We start from the raw sequence: 23758 nt of genomic DNA on the forward strand, positions 1-23758 counted from the left end.
CATTTTCTTCTTTTTTTTTTTTAACTTTAAATGTGATCAAATATGCTTCACCTACTTTTATGTGTGTTAAATTAAGTTCACGTGTTATTTCAGGGCAAAATAAGCTGAAATACACTTTTGGATGGTTTTCACATATTACTCACATAATTACATGTGAAATTTATGAATGAAACAATTTTTTTTTTTAAATGTGGATCATCTGTGCATTAAAAAAAAAAAAAAAAAAAAAAAGCCCTTGCTTTAACTGCTTTCTGGACAGTACCAATGCAGACCAGAATGGAGGGGGGTTGCTGTACTTATTACACTGCAGTTGTGAGGAGAGGAGAGTCAGTATAAGTTCAGGAGCCAGCAGAAAGCTGACACTTCATCCCGACATGGCTTGAGCTCTCGATGCACTGAACAGCTGCGCTTTTTATTGCCTTTGGTGTAAAATTCTGAGTGGAGTCACTGCTGCTTTCTGCATCGGTGAGCAGCAGAAGGAACCACACGTGTGTTCGTGTGTGAGAGAGAGAAAGAGAGAGAGAGAGAGCAGGGCTGTAGGAGTGTGTTGGAGGATGGAGAGGCAGATCAGGATGGTGCGCTCGGGATGCATCCGGCTCCTCTGGATCTTCAGCATCAGCATCAGTGCTCACGCTGCTTCTCCATCCACCCGTAAGTTGATGCCTTTAGGGCTTGTTTGACGAGAGTGCATCTTCATGTCCAGTGCATGAGAAGGTGTTGTGAATGCATTTTTGTCCTATTGGCTGCCAGTGGGGGGAAAATAGTCTTTAACAAATATATATATGTATATGTATATATATATATATTTTTATATATATATATATATATATATATATATATATATATATATATATATATATATATATGATTTGTTTTTGCGGTTTGTTTATTATCTCACACTCACACTCTCATTATCACACTCACCTGAAACTACACACTCTCAGCAAAATGTTGTATTAGAAATACAGTGTGTCAGGGTCTAAAGAGCATCTTGGTCTCCTGAACTTGCATCTGCAACATACACGTTTATAAACCTTCGAGTGCTTTTTTCAGCAGGTAGAGGATGCAGATGAAGCCAATGGCAGTGGAAAATATATCTTTTTTATATCGACTGTATGGTAAAAGTGGCGGTTAATAAAAGTAGCCGACGATTAGAATTGACTTTGGAACTGCTTGTTGACGATCACCGACTTAACATCTATAACATGTGTAGTGCTGTGTAAGAGTCGCATGAAGGAAATAGAACCAGTTCTTTTCCGAACATAAGTCTGAGCCTAAAAGTTATGAGTGTTGACTGAAGCTGTTTTTAGACGGTGCAATTACAGCTGTCTTTTAAGATCATGTGTTACTTGTAACACTGTACAGATTGTATAATGACTAGCGATAACATTCTTCATTTCTGACTATATGATGATCCTCTAAGGATTGTGTTGCAGGTGAAGGAAACGACTATGTTCTGCTTTTGTCATTAATCAGCCTGACCTGGACATTGAAAAATTCAGCTTGAGGATAATAAGGATATTTTTTTCTATTGTTTTGGTCATGTTTTGCCATTGCTGCTCATATATTGTTAGCTGTCTAGTGAGTTTCACGTGAGTAGCTTCCAGTGCAGGGTGGCATGGTGGCTTAGCGGCTAGCACCTTTGCGTCATACCTCCGCGGTTGGGGGTTCGAATCCTGCCTCCTCTCTGTATGCATGTTTTCCCTGTGCTTCGGAGATTTCCTCCCCCGATTCAGCCTCCCAAACATACACAAAGGCATGCGTTGTAGGCTGATTGGCATTCCAAAATTGTCTCTAGTGTGTGAATGTGTGTGTGATTGTACCCTGCGATGGGTTGGCACCCTGTCAAGGCTGTTCCCTGCCTTGTACCCTGAGTTCCCTGGGATAGGCTCCAGGCTCCCTCGTGATCCTGTGTAGTATATGTGATATGGAAAATTGATGGATGTCCCAGCGATATTAAACTTGTCAGGATAATTGTTTTAAATTTCAACGAGAAACCTCTCTGAGCTTCAGACTACGAATGTACTATCCTGTATACGTTTTATTAATTGTCTATGTTTTATTTTTGAGTAAGCTTATCCTGAATTTTCAGAGATACTCTACAATTCCAGAGCACGTTTAATCATAGTGCTTCGACATGACATGGTCTGGAAAAAAAAGGAGGACAATCTACTAATCCCTCTGCACCCACTGAACAATTCAGTCACTTCAGAGCAGAAGGGGATTTTGGCTCATCAGAGACACTGTGGTTTATTTGAAGCAAATTCGTAATCCTGTGATGGACAACCTGAAACATCATCATGTAGTCTTCATTTGTCCTGCAACCTATTTTTACCCTCCTATATGCTCTGGCAGGAAAAATCCTTGGAGATGTTGAAAGCTTTCGGAATAATATCGGCAACATTTCCAAATATGATTATATCTGAATTACTTTATTAGAGTTTTACCACAGTGCTGTTGAATGCTCCATTCTGATTGGTCAGAGATAGAAACAGTAGATCGGAAAGTAGTTCTGGCTGCAAGGTTTAACTTCTAATGCACGGATGGATGGAAATACCTGTGGTATAAAAGAAATAAGCTGTTTTTGGAAATGAACCACCAAGTCATGGATTGTTTTCCAAAAACAGTCCTGTTGTTTTTTATTTCTTACATGCATGTAAATTATTGCACAACAATACGTGTATATGATTGAAGACTTCAGTTAAGGAGGTTCCTCTATCAAGTTCTGCATATAATTTACAACGACAAATTAAAGTATAACGGTGGAATTGTTCTGTTTTTCTTATAAACGAAAATCTTACAGTATAATATTCAGTGCTGCTTTATGATTATCATCAGTATTTCTATAGATATAGTCACAAAGAAGGAATGTTTTCATTTCACTGACACACTCATGACAAAGTGGATATGGAGTGGATTAAAAGCAAACTAAAAACATACAATTGTACATGATAGCTCTTCATTTGCTGTTCTGTTTGAATAAAAAAAATGCACTGTTTGGCTTCCTTCTAAAATTATTATAAGTGTGAAAAATGAATGAGAAATTACAAGTCGTGAGAACCACATATGAACCATTAGCTGCAGCAATTTGAAGCTTTTTAGCCTAGTTAATTGGACTTCCAGGCATGCATAACACAAGACTGGGCAAGCTTATTGAAGCTTTGACTTGCCTGGTGGGACAGCTAATGAATTGATTAGATTTAATTCATGCTTAGTTTAATTCTTTATTTTTTTATTATTATTATTATAAAACAAGATATCTGCAATGGTGGAGTACTTTTAATCGAGGCCATTTTGATGTAATTGTATTTTTTAAAATTTATATATATATATATATATATATATATATATATATATATATATATATATATATATATATATATATATATATAAATGTGACTCTGGCAACCTTGCAATCAATTGTTCTAGCTGTTGCTCCTCCTCCACTGAAAATGTTAATAGATTGTGCTTGGGGCAGCATGATTCCTGTCCCAGTGGGCCAGAAAATAGCACTTATTGCAATTCCCATTTTTGTCCACAAGGCTCCATATTAACTCTATGAAGGCAACTGAATCAATGGAACATCGAAGCTTATCTGACAAATAGCAACGTCTTTTAAAAAAATAATTGGCACTCAAAAGAGGTCATTAATATTTCAATGGAATTTAAAATGTATGTCGAATGTAAAATGTTAATATAGATTAACTTGTTATTAGCTTGTTTAATGGCTGGGATTGCCCCACCTACGCCTGTCTCAGCCACCACTTGTAATAAAATAAAAGTAAAATATTTAATCTCTGCGAGTGGCTATAAGAGATTGTCCTTCCTTTTTCATATCGCATAATATCATCTGAAGTGTGGCCCCTCAGCAGAGACAAGCCCAAGACTCTTCTATGTGTTGTTCTGCTCTTTGAATGTCAGTCCCCTTGTTTAACTGCACCATGCTGAATGTCAGCCAGCGTTTCGTTCTTGAGCTGAGAAGGAAACGATTTTTTTTTTATCTCAGAACATTTCTCACTATCTATAGCCTGAGGAAAAACTTGTTCTGTCTTAAAATGGCAAATGTTTCCACAGGGCATTTTGTGCACTGATATTAGATATACTGCTAATATCAGAGCATTGTCCTCTTGCTACGCGTCATGGCAAGAAATAAGCCACTTCTCATGATATAGTCCTCAAGAAGCCATCCTGAATGATATTAACTCCAATCCATATAAGCTAGCTCTCAGATCATAGTGATGATACTCACTTAGACTTCACTATGTTATTTAAAAATGATGGCGTGGTTGTGGAAGATGAGGGATTCGCATAGTAGAGCGCTCTCACATGCTTCTTTTATCCATGGATAGCCTGTCTAAGAGCTACTAATGGATTTGGATCACTTATTGAGGTGGCTGGAGGGCTAGCTGTCCATTAGCCTACTGGCTAATTTGCAAAGTATACAGTGCTTTCCCGCTTGTCCCTTCCTCGGGGTAATGCATGTTATCAAAGAGAATTCATTGACCTGTTTTTGTGTCCCTGGCTGTTGTCCACTTCTGGGTATTTTTAGAATGAGTACTGGGTGGTTGAAAGGCTCTTACGGGAGTGCCCTTGTGTCAGATATGACCAAAAATGGAGGATATAGCGTACACAACCAGGCCAGATTGTGTCATTTTTAACAAGGTGTCAATGAAACCCCACCAAAAATCTAATTTGTCAGTAACACCAACATTTTTTAATAGTGAATATATAAATTAAATATGGAACAAGAGAATTTGCCATATTTCGATGTACCTTTTCATAGTTCAAATGAATGGGATTTGCGAAAATCAAACATCTACATATATACACATATTTCTTATGATGGATTCTATCTGAAGTTACGGTTAACTCTTGCTTAAGCTTCCTTACGAAGCAATCGCAATCAACACACATTTAACCGGCTTTCCTATTTATGATCAATTCACATATACCACTGACAGGTGACGTGAATAACATTGATTATATTAGGCAGCAAGTGAACAGTCTTGAAGTTGATGTGTTGGAAGCAGAAAAAATGGGCAAGTGTAAGGATCTTAGAGACTTCAACAAGGGCCAGATTATGATGGTTAGACGACTGGATCAGAGCATTTCTAAAATGGCAGGTCTTGTGGGGTGTTCCCGATCTGCGGTGGTTAGTACCTACCAGGACTCCAAATTCCACAGATCTAAATCTGATCAAGCATCTATGGGATGTGCTGAACAAACAAGTCCAATCCATGGAGGCCCCACCTTGCAACTTAAACAATCTGCTGTTAATGTTTTGCTGCCAGATACCACAGCACACCTTCAGAGGTCTCGTGGAGCCTATGCCTTGTAGGGTCAGAGTGTGTTTATATTTGAGTAGATGCTTCATTGGAAGCTTTCAGTTTAACTGTAAATCACATAACGGTGATGGCTACTGTTTTTTTTTTGTATTGTTTTGTTTTTTACAGCCGTTTTTTTCAGCATGCCAGCCAGCTCGATGTTATTTTTGCAACATATTATTGGAATAAGCTGTGCTATGTCTTTGGCCTGGTCCTCCTGTGCACCAGGCCAAAAAGTCGTTTATGGTTCATTGTGGTTCACTGTCACATAGTATTGTATATAAGCAACATGTCTGGGGCATATTGTATGGGGCATTTTCCTCAGACCATAATAATTTGCCAGTTGACAAGTTGCTTCTTTCAAATACCGAGTTAACCCTTTGGATTTTGGCTTTTATCTTTGTTTTAGAGTAGGGATTGTGGGAGAGGAGGATATGGACATGGGATAGGGTATGTGAGTAAACAAGACCAAGACAATGCTGGCAATTTATCGATGAAACACATTGCAACAACATTGTTAGTGGCAAAATATACCGCCTTCCTCACAGCACTGTCTTGATTGGATTAGGAAAGAAAATAGGGCTTTTTCTGATAAATTGATACAGACATGGACCACTGATTGACACATGTTTCCCTTGTTCGCTATCTGATATTTGGCAGCCTTCCTCTTCCTCATCATTTTGCTGTCCTTCAGTCCTCTTTTCACCTTCTGTTCTCTTGTTCACCAAATCTTCTCTCTCTCTCTCTCTCTCTCTCTCTCTCTCTCTCTCTCTCGCTCTCTCTCTCTCTCTCCAGTGTGTCGTTCAGGATCTCAGCCACATGTCTCTCCCTCATCCTGTGTAAAAAAAACTAAAACAAACCATAGACTAGTTTTTGATTTTATTGCCTTGTCATTCCATTATACAGTTTGTGCTTGATAAGTGTGAATGGGAATTGGCACAATTCAGTTAGTAGAATTCCAGAGCTGAACCCCCGAACTTTAGAGACAAAATTCCCATTTGGTCTAGTGCGGAGCACCTGTGATAATTTACACCTTGCATACACGTGACTACTATAGTTCGTCTATTGTATCAGCAAAAGTGCATACTACAGTAGAATGCATAGAGGAGGTACTATTATTAATGTTAGTTATAGTGGAATAGCTGTACAAATCAAATATAAGAAAATCGAAAGCTCTGTCATAAACATGTCACGGTTTCTATTTTGCATTCAAACTATTCCCATAGCAATGAACGAATGCCGTATGCTCATGTTTTGATTTGTTTTGTTACCTGATTGTGCTCACCTGTTCTATGTTATTCCTTGATTAGTTTGTTTATGTATAAAAAAAAAATCTGGCTCCATTCTGATAAGTGGCCCCTTAAGTTAATATTAATAAACACATATGCCTCTGTACATGTATCTACATTAAAGATTAAACCTTTCTGACCTCTCTGGCCCTGCTATAGAAGCCGAGCTGATTCATATTTTTAAAAAGTCGTTGAACTATGGTTGTTGTTTTGTTTTTGTTTTTCTTTATATGCTACATTGTGTGACTCTGCTAAAAACCAGTGGCAATGCTTCAACATTTATCCAGTGAGAAGTTTGTAAATGTTTACTAATGCATAGCATACTGGGGTTTGTAATGAAGTTATATTTCACAGGCAGTAACTGCTGTCTCAGGTTTTTATTCCTGAAAACTTTTTGACAGCAATGACAGGATGAAAAATGTAAACACTTCTAATGGCTTGTCTTTGACTCATCTTTAATCACAGGAACATCACACTGGGAATATAAAAAATGCTTTTCCCCAGATCTCATTTATTTTTTGAAACTCATTATGTATATGTCATTACATATTTAGTTTCTAAAGATAGCACCAACAGACGACTGCCCAAAAATTTTCATGTTGCAGTTAATGTAATGACTGTATTTATTACGTTTATTGATTGAGTTTGGTTAGATATGCTTGTTCAAATCATATTTTATGTCTTCTACTGACATGAATGCATAATCAGACTTTAATGACAGACTTTCAAATCAAAAACAGATCCAAGACATCACTATTTCAGGTTGTTTTATTGCACTTCAATGGTTCCATGATGAAAGGGGCACTAATTTACCATTAGTAAGGATCATGAGAATTGTGAGTTCTTAACATGAGGTTGATTATCGTTACTGTAGCTAACGGAACTATTTCTAAGTTCTTTGATTGACAGTTTTGAATTTTTTTTTCCTTTAAGCTTTAGAAAACATGTGCACAGGAACAACATTTCTGAGATACGTCTAATACATAGCTCACATTCTTGCATTTGAGTCTTGCCTGCTGGTGGTTTCAGTTGATTGATTGAATAGCTGAATAACATTAAACCTCAGCCTCTCACCTCCATGCTGGTTAAAACACACTGGAATTGTATTGCCAAAAGCTAGTGCAATTAATCAGAAGTAGAAGTCGGTGAACATAATCCAAGGTCTCAGAGGATGCGCAAGAACACTCACTTAGAAATACAGCTGGTGTTTTAGGTGATTTCACCATTTGCTTTATTGAAATGACTACAATTGAACATTCTGGAAAATTGGACCTTCATAGATGATTACAGTCACAGTGCAGAAAAGTACTGAATTCTCAATTCTACAACCCCAATTCCGAAAAAGTTGGGAAAGTACTGAATAAAGAGCCATAAACAAAGAGTCATTTGCAAATTCAATTCATTCTGTACTATATTGAAATACATTATTTGATGCTTTACTTTGTGAAATGAATTTATTTTTCAAAATATACACTCTTCTCAAATCAGATGACTGCAACATACTCCAAAAAAAGTTGGGACAGTCAACTGTTTAGCACTGTGTAACATCACCTTTCCTTTATTTAACACCTATTAAGCGTTTGGGGACTGTAGACAGCACTGAAGATTAAATTTTTCCCCATTCATCCATTATGCATTTCTTCAGCTGTGCAACTGTACGAGGCCTTATTTTGCGCTTCATAATGCACCACGCATTCTCAATGGGAGACAGGTCAGGACTGCAGGCAGGCCATGCTAGCACTCACACTCTCTGGTTACGCAACCATGTGCTTGTAACCCGGGCAGAATGTAGTTTGGCGTTGTCCTGCTCTGGATGGCAGCATATGTTGCTCCAAAACGTGTGAATATCATTCTAAATTAATGCTGCCCTCACAGATGTGCAAGTTAAACATGCCATGGGCACTGACACACCCCCATACCATGACAGATGCTGGCTTTTGAACATGACTCTGATAATAGCTTGGATGGTCCTTTTCCTCTTTGGCCCAGAGAACACAGCAACTGTTTTGGCCAAAAACTATTTAAAACACAGACTCGTCGGACCACAAAACAGGATTCCACTGTGTTACTGTCCATCTCAGATGAGACCGAGCTCAGAGAATTTGGCGGCGCTTCTGGACAGTGTTGATGTACGGCTTCTGCTTTGCACAGTAAAGCCTTACCTTGCATCTGTGGATGCAGCGGCGAATGGTGTCGACTGACAAAGGTTTCCAAAGTATTCCCGAGCCCATGTCAGGCTCTCCATTGCAGACTCATGACGGTTTTTAAGACGGTGACGTCTGAGGGATCGGAGGTTACGCGCATTCAGGAGTAGTTTTCGGCCTCGCCCTTTATGCACCGAGATTTGCCCTGATTCCTTAAATCTTTTAATTATACTGTGCACTGTAGAAGGTGAAATGCCCAAAATCCTACCGATTTGTCTTTGAGGAATGTTGTTCTCAAAGTGTTGGATTATTTGTTGGCGCATCTCTTGGCAGATTGGCGAGTCTCGACCCATCCTTGCTCTTGAAGGACTAGGCCTTTTTTGGAGGCTCCTTATAAACTACGATTAGACGTTCACCTCACCTGTTTCAAATCACCTTCTTATTTCAACTTCTCACATCGCTATTAGTCCTAAATCGCCCCTGTCCCAACCTATCTTCAAAAAAAACTATGCAGCTGATTAAGTAAAACATCAAATACCTTGTCTTTATATGGGTTTTGTTTAAATACAAATAAAAGTATATTTAGAAATCATTCCTCTTTATTATTATAAGAATTTTCCATAATTTTCAGAATTGGGGTTGCATCTATATTCTGTAATCATTGATATAGCAAAGCTTTCTGTAAGAATATTATTTAACATTTATGGAAGCCAGAGTCAGTCCTTTGTAACTCTCACTGGATTTATTTGAATCCAACCACGAATTTCTCAGATCTTTTGCAGGAAAACCACAAGCTGCTAAAAAACACACAGTATAATCGTATTTCACTGAATATCCACAAGAGGACACACAACACCTGCTAACGACTATACAACATGTCACAGGTGATCTCAGTTGCATAGATAATGAAATGAGAGCCCACCAGATGTGCACATCATACTGTATATGATACAGACAGCTTTGTAGGGTTAATTTTTACAGTCACCTATTATCTTTCAAATTGCATTCTAGTTTAAATTGCAAGCAATAACGCTCGGCCCAGACATTTAATCATTCTGATGTATCAGTATGTTTTATTTATTTATTTATTTTATTTTTTTAGGGGAAATCTAAAAACTAGCTTCAGTCCAACTCTACCTGACTCCTCTCCTATTGATCTGAGAGCAGAATTGGTCAGCGTATAGCACTGTCACGTTAGACTTGCTTACTGTGTGTGGTGCATTTGTGCTGGCGAGGTTAATTGTCAGCTCTAGAGTGCAGCACTTAAGTGAGTAGAGTAAAACCCAGGAGTTTCAGCATGTGTGCCGCCGTTTTCCCAGCTCGGGCTTTAGTGTACATGTAAGATAAATGGAGTCTTACTGTTAAACACACTTCTGCTGTTGTTCTGCTGTCTGTGGGTCATCTGGGGATTCGGATGTGTGACGTGGTACAACTGAAACAAAGCTGGAACTGGTAGTGCTCGTTAGGTTTCCCTCATTAGCTTTATTTTGAATAATGTTCGAAACATATGTGCTTGCAAGTCAGCAGAGCTGAGTAAAAGAGTTAAGTAAGGAATCAAACATGATATGGAAAGCAGTTACTGATACAGCGACGGTATTTTTCATAATAACAGCACACACAGTGTTGGATTCTTCTCCAACCTGCTGTGGTATGAAAGCAATAAAACACTTAGCAAACTGTTACATTTGATTATTTATTAAAGAAATATGTGGTGCCTTTATTCTATTTATAGCTCAATTTTAATGTTATGAGACGTCTGCTAAACAGGTTCCTATTATCACATATTATAAACCTTTGTAAACATTTATTCCCTGGCTAATTTTTCTGATAAAAGTCACTGACACTGGAGACTCCTTCCAAAAATGTTAAATAAACACCCCTAGCCGAAAGATTCACCATTTCAATCATTTCAACAATACATTTGTCTTTTTTTCCTTATTGCTAAGATATTCATTGAAACTGCATACAGCCAAATCTGGTTGTAAATTACACACCACACGTAACAAAATTTGAAGATTTGTTCATACATTGTTCCAGGAACTGCTGGGCCAGCTTGGGTCCTGTTTACTTGGGTCATGTTACTTCCTAAAGCACTCCTTGTAGAGTCAAGTCACCTCTCGTCATGTTCCTAAAATCCCTGCAGTGCTGCGTATTACAGTATAGAACTCTCCATCTTCACGCAACCCCATTCATCATGTGATGACAAAGCAGATCACACATCCTACCACCATCGCTCTCTCTGTCTCTCCTATAGCTGACAGGCAGCAGCAGCACTCAGGTGTGGTTCCCTGCTGACTGAGCTGTTTGATAAAGCAGAGCTTAGATGACTCAGTGGGGCAAAATCTCCGATGCTGAAAAGCGGTTGTTTTTTTTTTCGACGAGATGCGCTACGTGGACTGTAAAAAGAGCTATTAAGATGCGCACGGTGATGCTTTCTTTAAAATGGATTTTAAATCTGAATTTGAACTCAAAAATAACTTTCAGGAGCTGACTCATGTTTTTTTGATTCAGCATCAGCTTATGGGTACCAGAACTCGGTATGGTATGTCCCGATCCATTCAATATGAGATGGCATTAGACAAAGGGCAAGTCAAAATTCAAAACAAACAAACAAACAAACAAACAAACTCAATTAAAATGAAGAAAGGAAGAAATCTCAGTAAATAAATAAATAAATAATCAAACAAACAAATAAATAAATAAATAGATAGATAAACAAAACCCTCACAGAGTCTCATCCTAGTCCTGGTCTTGGACAGTGGTGGTCTCGATTGTGGTGGTCAGCCCTATTTGCTCTTATAGAAGATTTAGTATTAAAGAAGTATGTAGTGCATCAAATCTAACTACTGTAACCAAGCAACCAAGTCTTGCTAGAGTGTCACACCTTTTGTTGACATTTACCCAAAAAAACATTTATCCACTCTTTATTTTTATTGTTACCTTCCACCTTTATCAGTTTGTGCTCTTACAAAGACATATCTCTGACTGGCAGATGCTTCAACTTTATGTTGAACTTCAACTTCAACATTATGAAGGTGGTAAAGAGGCTGAAATAAATGTGCGATTCCAAAGGTCTGAAAGTCTGACTCGAACCACTTATTCTACATGTTTCCATAAAGACTTATTTAACTTGCTATCCTATGAGTTGCATTTTGGCTTTGACTGGATGCTCTAGGGGCAGTGGTGGCTTGGTGGTTGAGGTGCTGGGTTACTGAGCAGAAGGTCAGGGGTTCAAGCCCCAGCAGTGCCAGGCTGCCACTGTTGGGGCCTTGAGCAAGGCCCTTAACCCTCTCTGCTCCAGGGGTGCTGTATCATGGCTGAGACTGCACTCTGACCCCAATTTCCTAACATGCTGGGGAATGTGAAGAAAAGATTTTCACTGTGCTGTAATGTATATGTGATCAATAAAGACTCACTATCATTAATAACTCCATTTCCACATTGTGTTAATAGTTTTTTGTTGTGGTCACTGAAAACAAACAAAAGTGTTCTCCAGCAGGTTGTACAATTTTGTATCACTTATGACATCGTTAAAATCCACATAAATCAGTTCTGATAGAAGGCAGACTCCAATCCACAAGGTTTATATTTGTTCAGTATAAAGAACAAAAGCCTTTGTAGGCTTGCTTGATTTACAAAAGTAATGAGATGTTCTTTCCAGTAAAGCACATTTTCAATTCAAAGACACAAAGAGGTGTTTTGTAGAAGGCTTGCATAAATGTTCTTAATCTATTTTTATTCTTATTCTTAATAGTCTTATCTGTCATTTGTTTTTTTTTGTTTTTTTTGGCAAAGCCACGATGTCAGAGATTCCTGAGTTCACTGCTGCATGGTGTTGGTCTGAATGCTGCAGGCATTAATCTGCCAGAGCGTGTTATATGATCCTAATAAAACTACTCCGCCTCTCTTTGCACTCTCAGAGTGCACTTCTCCCACTCTCTCTGGATAGAATCAGGTACGGTACAGAGATTGATATAAAAGAGGTATCATGATGGCCCTTAATCCCATATTAATGCCCACCAGTATGCAGATTTATTTATTTATTTTTAAAACTTTTTTACTGCACACTGTTATAGTAGCAGGTCCAGGGCTTGCAGTGTCATAGTTCTACTTGAACAGAGTGTACAGAGGCTCTCAGCTGTTAAAATTCAGAAAGGGTTTTGCATATAAATACCAGACAGAAAACACAGAAGCATGGTGAACTCATCTCGACCATCAGTGAGAACACCTTTAGTGTGAGAAAAGCACCAAAGGAATAAAAGGAATTATGTTAGGTATTCAGAGTTAATGGAACAATACGTCAGAAAGAGGCAGTGAATTCAAATGCATTTAAGGAGACTTTGTTGTTGCCTTGGGTGCTCTTGCATGCAGAACTGACAAAAAAATGCTTTATTGTCATTCCTCTCCTCTCAGATGGATGTTCGATTCAATTCAATTAAATTTTATTTGTATAGCACTTTTAACAATGGGCATTGTCTCAAAGCAGCTTTACAAAAACACAGGATACAGATTTTAAATCACCGGTGGCGACGGTGGTGAGGGAAAAACTCCTTAAGATGATACGAGGAAGAAACCTTGAGAGGAACCAGACTCAGAAGGGAACCCGTCCTCATCTGGGTAACAACGGACAGTGTAAAAGTAAAGGAAAGTTCATCATGGTTTTTATATGAAGTCTGGTTGTTGAACTAATCCACTGTTCACTAAAGGAGACTTGAGTGCAAAATTGTATGTGGTAATTGCAGTCCCAAGGCCATCGCAGCAACCGTCGTCCCAGCAACCACAGCACAACTATTCATGTGGAATTGAGGTCCAAAACCATTTCTATGGTACTTCAAGTGGTACCATCCTCAGAAATCTCCAGGCTGTGGGGTCATTCTCAGTAGCAGAATGTAGCCTCCAGTTGATGAGAACTCCAACCAAAGGTAGGGCATCAGGATGGATCAGGCAGGTCCAGAGAGCCAAAAGGGTCAGGATCACTGGCATCTCCATAATATCATGTATAGCTCGACAGAAGGAGAGAGGGAGAGGGAGTTAAAGAGAGGGAAAGATTGTTAGGTATGCGTACTAGCCGGTAATGAATAATACTGTGTACTTTGTCTAAAAGAAAGTCTATTCATGGTAAGCTTGAGTAAACAAATATGTTTTAAGCCTGGACATCAACACAGAGTGTTGTCTATGTCTGAGTCCCGAACACTAATTGGAAGGCTGCTCTATAACTGTAGGGCTTTGTAAGAGAAAGCTCTTCTGCCTGCTGTAGCCTTCACTATTCCAGGTACCAACAACTACCCTGTACCTTTTGATCGAACAGTGCATATAGTTGCATGAAACAATGTCAGACAAAGCAACACAGTGACAGGCAATACAAAGTCAATAAATACTATAAATGCATACTGTACAGTAAACTATAGACAATAAAGAACCCAGAAACTCTATTGTACTGCAGTAAATGTTGACAACGTAAACTCATATACATGAACATGTGAAGTGATTTCTCTGCATGACTGATAACTATACATCAATTATTTTCTGTTTCACTAATTTGATCGGACAAGTGACATTCCAAGAGTGCTGATATTAATATAACAGCACTGGTCCTTTTCAGTGTTTGTGTCACTCTGCTTATCTATGTTCGCGACATAAAACATAAAATTCCAATTCTAGCAACAGTTTGTAAACTAGGGATTAATTGAAACAATTGCAAGCAATTATCTGCACTGTTGGATCAGACGAATGATTATCAGGGTCGATTATATCCTGTCAAGTAAAAGGGGGCAGATAAACGCATCGGACGATTAGCCTGCACCTCGTGCTGTTGTGAAGAAAATGTCTCTTGTGTGGAATTACTTTTAATTGGGTAACAAAGACAACAGAACTGCAATTTGTAAGCTCTGCACTGCTAGAATTTCACGAGGTGGAACTACCTCTAAAAACAATCACGTACCTTAAAGCTCGACATGGCAAGGAATATGAGCTTGTCAAAGCTAAAGTGAAGGCTGCTTCAGCTAAAAAGGAGCAAGCTTCATCCCAACCAAAGGTTAATATTACTCCGTCTATAGCGTAAGCATTTGACAAGAACATTTAAATCTGACAACACAAAAGTTCGAAACGTTACTCAGAGACTGGATGAGTGATCGTGAGCCTAACAGGGGGCTATTCAGAATTCAGTTAACGTTAATGTGAGAAAAGAACATCGAGAAAGTTAAGAAATCTTACCAATTTAATGTTCAGAATTCAGCTAATGTGACTTAAGAATGTCAGTGTGAGTTAATGTGTAAGACCAGTTACTCTGAAACATGGAAAACATGTAGATACAAAGAGAATATAGTTATTATTTACATTTCTTTCACAGTTGTGTAATTAATTATAATAATTTTAAACAAACAAACAAACAAAAAAATAATAATTCCAAAACTACCAAAGTATCGGAATCGGTATCGACAGGTGTAATTTTTTAAATAATCGGATCTCAATAACGATGCAGAAATATTGTATCGTTGCGTCCCTAATTGAAACTATGCTTACTATGTGCTATAGTCAGAATGGTGACATGCGATGCTGTGTTCAGCTGTGACTGCTTTGGGATGTTGACGGAGTAAAAATATACCAAATGTTTCACCGTATTGTGTCTGAAATGTCGGTTAATTAATATTACTTTCTTATTAATAGAACTTTTGCATTAAATAGATATCACACTGTTGTATCGAATATCGGCACGGCTGTCATAATCACGGTGTGATCACAATATTCAGTATAACATCACTCTTTTGTACTATATTGCACTATAAAACCGGATAAGTTCATTTAACTCAAAAAATTTGAGGAAACTAATTACCTCAAAATTTTTTAAGTTGATAAATCAATTTCTTTAAGCCAAATACAATTAAATATGAGTGACAAATGTTAAATAAATGACAAAGTTTGAGTTAAATTTTTGTTATATTTAAGTGTATTTGGCTTAAAGAAACTGATTTATCAACTTAAAAATTTTGAGGTAATTAGTTTCCTCAAATGTTTTGAGTTAAATGAACTTATCCGGTTTTACAGTGTGCTTAAATATAATTTCTCTCGTGTAAAGGGACGGAGTGTAGTGGGGAGGGTATGGCAGCAGAGTGAAGTCATTGCAATGAAATGAGAAAAGGCTTGTGTGATATAAATTTGTCCTTATTCATGATTTACCATTTAACAAATCATAATTAAAAAAAAAAAAAAAAAAAAAAAAAAAAAAAACATGACAATGAGTATTTCCTTCCTTTCAGGATTAAGGAGAACACAGGAGGGCATGCTTTAACACACTATTTACACTACAACACACTATATAGTAATACAACACAATAATATTATTTAATATATTTATACTACAACACAATAATAGTAATATCATACAAACAGCTGAATGTTTAGAATGAAGCACATTTGTGGATTTGCAAAGCACTTGGATGAGCCAACTTTCCTTTTTAGCTTGTCCGTGTTAGCCTTTTTGCCTGAAACATGCCGCTGGCATGGCTTCAGATTGCCTGTGTGTCTGCGAATAATAATGGAGCCAGATGAAAAGGCTAATCAATAAGTCAAAGGGCCGCTGGTTATTCAATTTTGAGCCCTGCTGGGAGAAGCAGTGAGTGACAGTGACTGTGTGCTCTTGGAGTAGCAGGCATGTCCATAGTAGGATTGAAGGAATGGCCCTGAACATTGGGTAATTGATTTTAAAGGTCTTTGGTTTAATTTCACCTGGCCTACAGGCCAAACATTGACTAGAATATAACCACCTGGACATTGCAGATGAGAGATTAGGGATATCTCTGTAGTGCTGCTAAAATGTGCACGGTTGTGTGTATGAGAAGAGCAGGTTCCACTGGGTTTCAGCTCACAACTCGTATTGAGTGTTTTGTTCATCGTTGCTTATCCCTGGCTCAGCCATAGGTGGATGTTGTTCATGCCTTTTTTTGAGCAGCAATAACTTTATAGTGTAAAGTGAAAACAATTAATGCTTCACGCTGGGAAAAATGTTCTGTTTTTTTTTTATATATATATATTTCATGTGCTAAGTATTATAATTAGAGCTGTTTTCAGATCCGGAAACAATTAGTTTTGATGTTCCAGCTGGCTAAACTTGAAATGTATATTTACAGCTCAACACTTCAGACCTACACTTCAAATTGACGCGATCAATTCGAAGACATTGAGAACGTGGGTTTTAAACCATGGACAAAACATTTAGATAGATTGGTTCAATCTATCCTTTTCTTACATCGCAATCTCTTCATCTCATTAAATAACTAATAAATAGAAGTCCAGTTAGTGGAGAAAGACATTTTAAGCCTGTTAAGACCACCTTATAATCGTAAGTGCTCTTTATTTTTCTCAGTGTCTCAATGTCTAAGATCTTAAAACACTAAAGATGGCCAGTTGTTGATTAGTTGTTCCTAAACAAGATATTTTATCCAGAAATTTCAATATTAAAATACTGGTAAGCTAGCTGACCTTCAGTCCCCGGTTACAGAAAATTCATTTTATTAAGATAATCGAGTCATGTTCAGTCATGTTTAATTCTAATGTTAGCCCCGATATGAGCTTTTCTGCTACTCTGAGGACTTTCCAATGTGCCAGAACACTTATTTATTGTAAAACCAGAGATTACAGTACACCAGTACTTTACCTATTACTCTCCTACACTGTAAAACCGGATAAGTTCATTTAACTCAAAAAATTTGAGGAAAATAATTACCTCAAAATTTTTAAGTTGATAAATCAATTTCGTTAATCCAAATATACTTAAATATAACAAGGTTGAGTTAATTTTTGTTATATTTAAGTGTATTTGGCTTAAAGAAAATGATTTATCAACTGAAAAAAATTTATGGTAATTAGTTGCCTCAAATTTTTTTAGTTAAATTAACTTATCCGGTTTTACAGTGTATGTTGCGTTCATTGGATGTTGGGTTTGGTGAAAAATTTCCCCAAGCCCCCAGTGATGAAGTATATGTGGTTAAAGTCATTTTTCCTCCACAATATTCTGTTTGTTTGCTTGTTTTAAATATGTACATGTCTAGTTTGTTGGCTTATACAAATCTCACATGCTAATATTTTAATAAGAATGAAAATCTGATTTGCATCCTACTTACCAAAACGTTTGGTGCCTCAAGCAAAATCAATAGTCATGGTTCGGTAATAAAACCAAACCAAAACTAAATGCAATCATTTCTAGTGTATGAAAACATCTCATAATATGCAACTTGACTGATTTAACAGCACAGTTAAACAAGTCTAATTAATCAAAACGAAATACGCTGTTATGTTTTAATGACTTGCGCGAATGTTATTACAGCTATATGAATTTTTTAAAAGCTCTCACTTCCCGCGTTGGGTAGCACTTTAAGCTGTGGCGAGCGCTGAGAGGTACTGGTTGGTCTGCCAGAGGCATTTGTGCAATATATCTGTGATTAATCCTCATAGTTCAGTGTTTTCCTCAGCAGGGGCTGATGCAGGAGTCATATCTGACCCCTTGGTGCTTAAATTTATGACCCGTGAGCTGTTGCATTGCAAAGTTGGCTGCATTGTATTTCCCCTCTGTCTCGCTTCTTATTAATGGCGTCCAAACCGTTTTTACGAGCAGTGAAATGGATCTCGTGTGGCCATTTTGAGACACACACAGTTGGAGGCAAGGAGGCGCTTGTGGTATGGTGCTAGTACAGGGAACTGTGCGTGTATGTGGAATAGGGGATATTTGGCAATTTCTCTTATCGCATTTAATGCAATGAGGAAAGTAGAAATTGAGATTGATACAGGTATGAGATAAATCAATGTGGCAAAAAGACAATTAATGCTTGTTCTTTAGTTCATGTTCAACAGGAGCAGAAGATCACATTGGGTCCAACTCCTTTCAGTCAAGACCAGGAATTGGGCTGATTGGGCTCTGTAGCATCAGATTCCTGTTGCTTTCTGTTGCTTTCCTAGCCAATCCAACTCAAGGTTTGATGTGTCATGTGTTCTGAGATGCTTTTCTGCTCACCACGGTTGTACAGAGTGCTTATTCGAGTTACCATACACTTCCTGTCAGCTCGAACCAGTCTGAACGTTCTCTTCTAACCGCTATCATCAACAAAGTATTGTCCACATGCATGATTTTTTTTCTGCACCCTTTTCTGTGTGGGAAAATCCCCAGGAGATCAGCCGTTTCTGAAAACCAGCTCATCTTTCATCAACAACCATTCCACAGTCACTGACATCACATTTTTCCTTATTATAATGCTGGATGTGAGCAGTAATTGAGGCTCCTGACCTGAATCTTCATGCGTATATGGGCCGTTATAGAGAGTGTGTGCCATTTCTGTTCATTCTAAAGTATGAGAGTGTGTTTAAGGGAAAACGTGCTTGACTACCAATGCTCCTTCTGGCGAACGGCTTCGGTTCACGTCTTTAAGGTTGCTTGTGTAGATAAATATTTTTAAAATATTTATCGTTAGTTTAGTTTAATGCTAGTTCAGTATTTTGTTCTGATTTATGTTTTTGTCATCGATTTCAGCATCACTACTCTAAGTCATTAATTGGGAATATGTATCAATGTGTGTTATACTGTATGCTGCCTCGCAGTTTTGCTCAATGCGAGAGAGCCTTGTATTAATCAGCAACAGTCACGACCCACTCATATACACAAGAGAACATCTGGTCTCACTCCAAAGCTGAGCTGGAGCCTTTGACACTGAACTGCCAAGTGACTGTTTGAACCTGATAAGTGGGGAAAAAAACAAGACAGTCAGTGGTATAGATGTTCTTTTAAATTTTCCAACATGGAGTGTTCAGAAGGGTGGGGTCGGTGGGTTCCCGGTAACACAATGATCTGAAAAAGAGAGGCTGCTGATGGAAACGACTGTTAATAGTTGCTATAACATAAAAGACAACAGGAAGTAGCCTGCCGTGGCCCTGTGTGTGTGGAGTTTGCATGTTCTCCCCGTGCTGCGGGGGTTTCCTCTGGGTACTCCGGTTTCCTCCCCCAGTCCAAAGACATGCATGGTAGGCTGATTGGCACGTCTAAAGTGTCCACAGTGTATGAATGGGTGTGTGAATGTGTGTGTGATTGTGCCCTGCGATGGATTGGTACCCTGTCCAGGGTGTACCCCGCCTTGTGCCCAATGCTCCCTGGGATAGACTCCAGGTTTCTCCGTGACCCTGAAAAGGAGTAAGCGGTAGAAGATGGATGGATGGATGTACAACAGGAAGTTTCACAAACGTTCCACAACAGCAACTAGATTAAATGTATAACATTCGATACTTGTCGAATTCTCGATTCTGATTGGCTTACAAACCTTCTGAGGTGTGCAATTATTTTTCAGTAAATGCACAGCACAGTAAAAGTAGTTCCGGTCAGGTCAGGTCTTACAGGCCTAATGTCCACCATGGCACACAGAGCTAACGACGAATAAAACGACCGAAAATGTCATCATTTGTAAGATTATAAATAAGGAAATAAATAAGGAATAATTAACAACTGGCCATTGAATTATTCAAAAAATGATGAGCAAATTTTAAGGAGACGTTTGTTCACGGAAACTTCAAAAAAGATGAGCGAAAGTGAGGCTGGTTAGAGAAGACTGTAACATAGATTATAACTAAATCATCTCGTGGACATCCAACAACATTGGACTGCAACTAGAAATGGATTAAACGTACAACGTATTGTTCATTAATACACTAAAAACGTACGAATTGACCAACCGATGCAGTTTAAGTCGAATAAAACACTCTGAGATGTGCTGATATATTAAATGAATTCACTTTAGGGTTCTAAGAGTAACTCTGCTTCACTTCCGTCCACATCACACACTGACCACGTACCATCACTGATTAGTTTCCTGATTTTCCAAAGGGACGAAACATGCACTTCCTTTAAGACTGCGTGTAATCATGCTTTATGACTTGAGTAAAAGGGAACACCTTTAGTCATTAGAGGTGAAATGAGACACAACCTTCATTGTTATAGAAAGGCTTATAATTGATGTGTGTTGCCAGAGAAATGCGAGTTTAATTCCTGTGACCTAATGAGCTATAAATCAGAGGTGAGGGAGTGTCAGGGTTTTATCTGCACTCTATCTGTTAGCTTTCTCCTTCTCTTTTCTGCACTCTCATTCGCTCTTCCAGTCTCTCACTCACTCCCCTCTGTTACACTACCATCACTCCTTTCTATTCATATTCATACAAATAGGAAAAGGAGGACACACACACACACACACACACACACACACACACACACACACACACGCACGCACGCAAGCTCCTCTCAACTTAGATGATTATCCTCTCTTCACTGACCCAACACAGGTGCAGGGTCTCATAAGACAGGAACTGGGGCAGAAAACTGATTACATGTTTAAAGTCTCAACTGAAAGCTATTTATCATCTCTTCCTGATCATACCTGCGCTAGCCAAGGTGTAAGAAAAAAGCAGATTATTGCAGCAGTTCACATCTCAACCCTGCACCCTACACATCCCTCATGGACCACGATGCACCTGTCCTCCTGTCCTGCCTTTTTCAGACTCTATTCCTAATCGTCTGAGCCAGAAGATATTTGTCTTGTTTGTAGTTCAGCCATGACAACTCTCGGAGTGAAATTGTGATCTTTTATAGACGGGACGGAGTGTAAATAGGTTTTGTCTGGCGCTGCTGCTGCTGCTGCTGCTGGTGCTGCTGAGCAAGTACGAATACTTACTCTGATAGACATGGCGCTGATGACATAGAAAGAAGAGAAGTGTGCTGTTGCTGCAGGTGATAGCAGTGGAGTGGCAGTGGTGGTTTAGCGGTTAAGGCTCTGGGTTACTGATCAGAAGGTTGTGGGTTCAAGCCCCAGCACTGCCAAGCTGTTGGGCCCTTGAGCAAGGCCCTTAGCCCTCTCTGCTCCAGGGGTGTGGTATCATCTCTGACCCCAACTTCCTGGCATGCTAGGGTATGAAGAAAAGAGATTCACTGTGCTGTAATGTATATATGATCAATAAAGACTAATTATCATTATTATCCAGATGAAGGAACAATAGTCAGCAGGAGGGTACAATGGGCAGGATTATAAAGGGTTGGTTGGAGAAACGTGGCATTGAGGGAGCCAATCATCACTCAGGCAGATTTTCATGGCTGACCTGAGCATTTCTGCAAGTAGGTTTTAAGCGCCTTTACAGAAACGTCACCTTCACAGGTTTCTCACACGTGATCACATGTTCCTCGCATACTTAAAATATGTGAAATGTATGTTATTTTAGACAGCGTCCACTCTGTTTCCCGAGATTTTGTTAACTCATATTTCCTGCTGAGGTCATTACCGAAGCCGCGTGCTGCCAAACAAGACAAGACTCTTGTTATATCTCATCGATTGTGCTATTATGAGAAACTGCTGACAAATATATGATGTTATTACGAGTTATCATTACCTTATGAGTTAATATTTCATGTTTTCAATTGTATATTACGAAGGATTCTAGCATTCAAACGTTTATTCTCATTGTCATTGAACTCTGTATTGAGAATCCTTTGTAATGCGTGTGTCCTAATGACAATACTGCCTACACTGCTCACTGACATTAACATCTCATTGTGGTTTAATCCAAGCATGGTTTAACTCTGTCAACTGCACAAATTGTCATTTTCTCATTATAATGTTTTTCTCCTAAAGATGTGATTTCTTCTTCTTAATAACACCCTATTTTTCTTGTAATAACGACACGATATCTCATTGCGCATTAAGCCGTGCATGAAGTGCCCCGTTTGTCATTTTCTTGTTAAAACATTATGTTTTCTCATTACATTACTTAAAATTTATATATTTTTATCGTACTAACGCGACATTTTCCCCACATTAACATTTATTTCTCATATTAAATGCGATGTTTGCTATTTCAAAAACTATATTTACTCCTAATAATGTGATATTATTTCTCATTATAATGCAATATTTTCTAGTAATAGCATCATACTTTCTTAATAACAATATTTTCTGGTAATATCGTGATATTTTCCTAAACACATAATATTTCTTTTATCATAATGATGTTTTTCTGGCAAATTATGAGATCTTTTCTCATAATAATAGGGTGTTTTTGCTTGATAACACACTATTGATTGATTGGAAATTACATTACAGAGGCTACTTGCTCTGAAACTAATAAGGTGAAATAACAGTACTGAAAAAAATAGCATTTATAAATCTGAAATAGTAATGTCAGTGTCTGTCCCATTCTCTTTATTTGTGCCTTTATTTACACCACATTCTGGAGCATGGGCCGAGATGTCTCTATTTCCATCATTATTATACAAAATCCTTGAGATACTGTAGGTATTTTAAAGCAATCATACAGCTCCATCCATCTTCTATACCGCTTATCCTTTTCAGGGTCACAGGGGAAACCTGGAGTCTATCCCAGGGAGCATTGGGCACAAGGCAGGGTACACCCTGGATCGGGTGTCAATCCATCACAGGGCACAATCACACACCTACTCATAAACCTACCATGCATGTCTTTGGAAGAAACTGGAGTTCCCGGAGGAAACCCCCACAGCACCAGGAGAACATGCAAACTCCGCACACACAGGGCCACGGTGGGAATCAAACCCCCGACCCTGGAGGTGTGAGGTGAACGTGCTAACCACTAAGCCACCGTGCACCCCAATCATATAGATATTCAATATAAATATTCATGAGAATCAGCACCGAGTGCAGGATAAATTCTTCCTGAGAGCATTTACCAACTGCAGCGGTTTCGTAAAACCATCTGTCACCACAGACAGTCATGAGTGAGGAGTGCAGATTTAATTTTAAGCTTGAATACCCTTCTTAAACCACACAAGGAATTACTCCTGAAGGTCTCTGCAGTGTGTCGACTAAATAAATATGGCAGCAGTTAGGCGTTCGCTTTAGCAAGAGAAAAAAAATAATAATAAATTCTTCACTAAAAATATTGCTTAGTAAAAAAATGAGAAAAGGGAGACACGCTGTAAGTGTAATCATGTTTACCAGAAGCACAG

At 38.4% G+C, this 23758-nt stretch overlaps 1 protein-coding gene across 1 annotated transcript in view; it reads left to right on the forward strand.

Moving 5' to 3' along the window:
• The first annotated feature begins 291 nt into the window (after positions 1–291).
• Positions 292–23758, forward strand: part of LOC108256478 (contactin-associated protein-like 2) — a 139302-nt gene continuing 115835 nt past the window's right edge. Inside the window, exon 1 of the mRNA XM_017453397.3 lies at positions 292–651. Within this exon, the coding sequence (XP_017308886.2) occupies positions 555–651 (97 nt within the window). The 5' untranslated portion in view covers positions 292–554. The remainder of the gene's footprint in view (positions 652–23758) is intronic.

The sequence above is a fragment of the Ictalurus punctatus genome, chromosome 23 (genome assembly GCF_001660625.3).
Source record: "Ictalurus punctatus breed USDA103 chromosome 23, Coco_2.0, whole genome shotgun sequence".
NCBI classification, from domain to species: Eukaryota; Metazoa; Chordata; class Actinopteri; order Siluriformes; family Ictaluridae; genus Ictalurus; species Ictalurus punctatus.